Source organism: Haliaeetus leucocephalus, unplaced genomic scaffold (genome assembly GCF_000737465.1).
Source record: "Haliaeetus leucocephalus isolate CR32 unplaced genomic scaffold, Haliaeetus_leucocephalus-4.0 Scaffold267, whole genome shotgun sequence".
Taxonomy (NCBI): Eukaryota; Metazoa; Chordata; class Aves; order Accipitriformes; family Accipitridae; genus Haliaeetus; species Haliaeetus leucocephalus.
In genome coordinates this window covers 192,696-198,142 of record NW_010972703.1, presented here as the reverse complement: position 1 = coordinate 198,142, position 5,447 = coordinate 192,696, and the positions used below count along the sequence as shown (strand labels likewise).

The 5,447-nt window shown below is 54.9% G+C and overlaps 2 protein-coding genes across 2 annotated transcripts in view; one reads left to right on the top strand and one right to left on the bottom strand.

Annotated features, from left to right (window-relative positions):
• ZNF473 (zinc finger protein 473) overlaps positions 1–5,447 on the bottom strand; it is a 157,479-nt gene that overhangs the window by 35,727 nt on the left and 116,305 nt on the right. The window lies entirely within an intron of this gene.
• GNB2L1 (guanine nucleotide binding protein (G protein), beta polypeptide 2-like 1) lies at positions 166–4,185 on the top strand. Its single transcript, XM_010569281.1, has 8 exons — positions 166–371; positions 1,019–1,190; positions 1,812–1,959; positions 2,297–2,392; positions 2,577–2,687; positions 3,114–3,254; positions 3,616–3,726; positions 4,064–4,185. The coding sequence occupies exons 1-8, from the start codon at positions 263–265 to the stop codon at positions 4,127–4,129; spliced, it is 954 nt and encodes a 317-aa protein (XP_010567583.1). The 5' UTR covers positions 166–262; the 3' UTR covers positions 4,130–4,185.

The window sequence follows — 5,447 nt, the reverse complement described above, 5'->3', positions numbered from 1 at the left end:
CCCCCCAGGGCACTCCCTACATCCCCCCCCCCCAACGCTCCCCCCTACCCCTCTTTCCGTACAGTGCCGTGCACGCCGCCATATTGCCCCGCATGCCTGCGCGCCGCCATGCTGCCGTACAGCTCATACGCTATTTCCGCTTCCGCCGGAAGCCGCCTCGGTCTCTTTCTCTGCCCGCGCTGGTGGCTGCTGTCGGGGCCCGGACGGGACGGGGCCGTGGCTTCCGTTGAATCCACCGCCATCCTCCCGCCCTACCGCCACCATGACGGAGCAGATGACCTTGCGGGGCACCCTGAAGGGTCACAACGGCTGGGTGACCCAGATCGCCACCACGCCGCAGTTCCCGGACATGATTCTTTCCGCCTCGCGAGGTGAGGGCCGGAGCTGGCCGGGGCGGGGGGTTGGGGGGAAGGGGAAGAGGGTCGGGGGAGACCATCGGAGGGAGGGGCGTTGAGGGAGTTAGGAGGAGACCATCAGCCCGGGGAGGGGGGAGACCATTAGCCTGGTTGAGGAGAGGGACAGGGAGAGACCATGGGTCGAGTTTGGGGAGTGAGGGGAGACCATCACGGGGAGAAGAGGCGAGGGGAGACCGTGAGTCCGGAGGGGAGAGGGGCAGGGAAGGTTCTGGGACGTGGGGGGAAAGAGAGACCATGATCTCGGGGTCCCAGGGCTACCATGAGCCTGCAAGGGGAGACCGTTAGGCGAGTAGGGAGGCTGTGGGTCTAGGGATGGGGGGGACAGGCTGGAGGCCCCCCCCACCTTAGGGCAGTCTGGCCTAGGGATGGGGCTGGGGTGTAGCACAGCAGAGGTACGGAGGAGGGGAGAGGAGGCAGGGGCCTGGTCTTTGCGATAGGTAGGAGGGGGCACAGGAGCGGAGAGCTGGTCAACCCGTTTTCTTTGGCAGCCCCCCCACCATTCCCATGGGGGAGGAGAAGGACAGGCCGGGGGTAGGCAGAGGGCTGCGGTCCCTGAAAGGCCCCCCCCCCCCCCCTTACCTCTCTCTTTGCCTCCCCTACAGACAAAACCATCATCATGTGGAAGCTGACCCGTGATGAGACCAACTATGGGATCCCGCAGCGAGCTCTGCGGGGTCACTCGCACTTCGTCAGCGATGTGGTTATCTCCTCCGATGGGCAGTTTGCTCTCTCTGGCTCGTGGGATGGCACCCTGCGGCTCTGGGACCTCACCACGTGAGCCACGGGGACATGGCAGGGATGAGGGTGTTTTGGGGGGTATGGGGGGGTGTAGCGTGGCTCCCTGCTTCATTTGGGTGCTGGGAGAGGGGACAAGGTCATCAGTGCACCTTGAAACAGAGATGATTTGCTTTTGGGTTGGAAGATAAATCCCAGCAGGGGGGAGTTTTTTGTGGCCGGTGCCATGATTTGGAACGGAGGCCGGAATTGGGGGGTTTGGCTGCTTTTCCTTGGCTCCCTCTCCTGATGATTATATCTGACAAAGTCTGCTGATCTCCGAGATCTGAAGACACGTCCTGCAATTATGATGGGAGAGAAGCATTGGAGAAGTGGGACAAGGAGGTTCAGGCTTTTTTTTTCGAGTCATTTTGGGCTGAATTTGTACAAGCAGAAGAGGGTCAGGGATTTGCAGAGCCAGGCGTGCACACGCAATAAATTCATCCTGATTCCCCCAATCCTTCTCTAAAGTTGTTCTTTTGAAGGAAAAAGGGAACCATCATTCCTTACCCTTTCGTAGACCACTTTGTGTTTGTTTTTCCTTCAAATCTTTGAATTTTCCTCCCCTCTTTTGCGGAATTTGTCTGCGAGATCTCCCATTGTCTCTTGGTCTTCCTTCAGTGGCACCACCACCCGTCGTTTTGTGGGTCACACAAAGGACGTCCTGAGCGTGGCCTTCTCCTCTGACAACCGCCAGATTGTTTCGGGCTCCAGGGACAAGACCATTAAGCTCTGGAACACCTTGGGTGTCTGCAAGTACACTGTGCAGGTGAGCCGGGGAAGGTGGGCTTCCAAATCAGCCCTCCATGAGAAAACGCCTCCCTGGACTTGGTTTTAGGTCCACTCCCACCGCTTTTGATCAAGAATCCAGGTCTCCCAACCCTGTTGTAATTATTAGAAGCGAGATGTTGCCTGCTGACCTCTCCCTGGGGAGCGGGGGGGTGTCTGAGGACAAGTCCTGCAATTATGAGGGATGGGGGATGAGGTGGGAAAGCTTTGGAGCAACGGGATGCAGCAGGTTTGATCTTGCAGCGCCCCGTGGATGGGGTGGGGAAGACTTGGCCGCGTTTCCTCGCCGTGAACCCGGCATCGTTCCTCTTCCCCAGGATGAGAGTCACTCAGAGTGGGTGTCATGCGTGCGTTTCTCTCCGAACAGCAGTAATCCCATCATCGTCTCCTGCGGCTGGGACAAGCTGGTGAAGGTGAGGTGGGATCTCCTTCCCGGACAGCGAGCCCTTCTCTGGGGTCCCTGCAATGGCGGGGGGAGGATCGGAGCAGCCAGACTGCTCCAGGGAAGGGTTTTTTTTCCCCTATATCCCCAGAATTGGGGTGCAGTAGCAATGTTTAATCCCCCCCTCCTGCTCCTTTGGTTTTTTGCCCACCCAGGTTTGGAATTTGGCTAACTGCAAGCTGAAGACTAACCACATCGGGCACACGGGCTACCTGAACACGGTGACTGTCTCCCCCGACGGCTCCCTCTGTGCCTCTGGCGGCAAGGTACGTGTCACAGGGTTGAGGGGGAAGGCTGAGGTCCCAAGACGAGATCTTGGTGTCCCACCAGCAGTTCTGACTCATTTCTGTGTCTCCCACCCCAAGAACGGGCTCCGTATCTTGGTCATGGCTTGAGTGAGGTCGTAACAGCCCAAAGATCTGGCCTGACTTGACAGTCCCGGATGTCAAGTAAGGAGGGAAGACCACGACAAAGATGCTCACCCAGCTCCAGGGACCTCCTTTAACTCTTTTTATTTCAGCCCTTGATGCGTTTTCTTTGAATTTTCCTGCTGCCTCTTATAACTTTTCCGTATCTGTGCTGGCTTCTGGCAAAGTGCTCCAGCTTAACCATGGTCAGGGTGGGAAAAAGGCCTCCCTGGGGCGGGTGACGAGTGCTGGGGTTTGTTCTTGAGTCCTCCTCCTGCCCCCCAGGATGGCCAGGCCATGCTGTGGGACTTGAACGAAGGCAAACACCTCTACACCTTGGATGGAGGAGACATCATCAACGCCCTGTGCTTCAGCCCCAACCGCTACTGGCTCTGTGCTGCCACCGGACCCAGCATCAAGATTTGGGTACGTCACCACTCGGTCCTCAGCCCCTTTCTGTCCCTGTCTGGGCAGGGTTCCTCCAGAAGACTCACTTTTGGGTTGTCTTGGGTTTGGAGTCTTCGTCGTGGTCAAGATCCTTACTTTGGATCACAGATCTCAGAGGAGGAGCATCCCCAGCGTGGTCTCGTCCCCCAGCCAAGGAGGGTTGCGGCAGCCGTAGGGCAGAGCTGCTGTGCTGTGATGAAACAATTTTGATGCCATCTGACTGCATTTCTGTGCGGAAATCCAGAGGCTGTTTCTGAGCGACCCTCACAGCGTTCCGGAATTGGGTTGGATTCGGTCACGGGAGTCTCCTCTTGGTCCTTAATGTTCTTTTCTCCTGCAGGACCTGGAAGGTAAAATCATCGTGGATGAGCTGAAGCAGGAGGTGATCAGCACCAGCAGCAAAGCCGAACCACCCCAGTGCACTTCCCTGGCCTGGTCCGCAGATGGGCAGGTAAGAACCATCATCCCTTTCTCCCTCTGCCGGCATCCCAGCCCTGTGGAATGAGGATTTTGGGGGGACCCTCCTGCTGCTTGTGGAGCAGAAGGACCGTGAGGACACTTGTGCTCCGCTCCCGGGTCACATCTCTACTTCTTGGGTCCCTTCCTTCCCTGGGTCCCCTCTCGACCTTTGAGCTCTCTATCTCCCCAATGTCTGGGGCTGATGGTGGTCCCTCCTCTGATTTGGGATTTGCCCTCCGAGGACTGGAGTCCTTTGTCCTCATGTCCCAAGGTCTCACCTTGTTGGCCACCCAACCCTTCCCGTGACCCGACTCTCTTTCTCTCCATAGACCCTGTTTGCTGGCTACACAGACAACCTTGTCCGGGTGTGGCAAGTCACCATCGGGACCAGATGAGCGAGAAACCGTAGATTTTGTGTACAAAAAACAATAAAAAAAAAAAGTGCTCTATCAAGCTCGTGGCCACCTTGTGTCCACTGTTGGGTCATCCCACAACCTGGAGGTTCATGGAAGATCTGATCCGGGGTTGGAGCTTTACTCCAGGTGGACATAGAGGGAGAAATAAAAACCCCTACATCCCTGATGGGAAGGGGCTTTAGGTCCACAAAAATTTGTCCCCATGCCTTCAAGGTTGGGGACATGGTGGTGGGACAGGGCTTGGGGATGAGGATGGGTGGACCAGCAGAATTTTTTGAGAGCTATGGGAGACAAATGAGCTCACAAGTTAAAAACCTGTGATGCAGAAAAATAATAGCGGAGGGAAAGAACAACATGATTGCAGGCAGCATAGTGGGGCTCGGAAGATCTTCTCTGTCCTGGCTAACGAGGGGACTTGGTATTCTCCCACACGTGGTGTCGCTGCAAAAAACCTGCGGACCTGGGAAAACAAATGCAATTCCCAAGAAAAACCCAGAAAGTAGATAAATTTAAGCAGCAGCGGTAGTTATGAAAGCGAGACCTTCAGGGCATCATCGTCCCCTGGGGATTTTCGGAGCAGCCGTTAACGGAGAGGTTTTTCGCATGGAACTTCTCAAGCCAGGAGCCTCCAGGCCCCACACCCATGCACAAGACAGCCATTTTCTAGAGATAAAGGACTTTTTTTTTTTTTTTTCCCTTTTCCTGGCCAGCAGACCTGCAAGTGTCACCGAACTGGAAGAGACTTTGGTCCCTTTGTGACGCTGTTGGATGCTGCCCATCATGGGCTCAAGGTGGATACAAGTCAGCCGCTTCAGCAACAGATATGGACACACACAGCTCTGGGCATGACCTAATTAATTAGAAAGGATTAGGTCTAGATTTAACAAGGCAAGATTAAAAGGGCATCTGCTTACTGGGATGATGAGGTAACAGGAAGGCCAGGCAGGTTGTGGGGGACCTGGACCCTAACTCCGGTGTACAATTTAAGCCAGACTTGTTTGGAAACAGCTCCCAGATCTTTCAAGCCTCCTCAGTAAACCAGAGACTCAGGTTTACAACCTTATTCTTTATTATTATTTCTTAACATTTCATAAAACTAAATCTCCATTTAATTCTCATTTTAGCCAAAAATATTTTGAACTAGCTCTGTAATGCCAACAGGAGAAAAAAAAATAATACCAATCCACCAACAAAAAGAAGAATAAAACACAACTGGTGCGGTCAAGAGTCTCTCGAGTGGGACAGGATTCAGCTGGAAACTCAACAGCAGCTGAGAAAACAAAATAAGGGGGGGGGG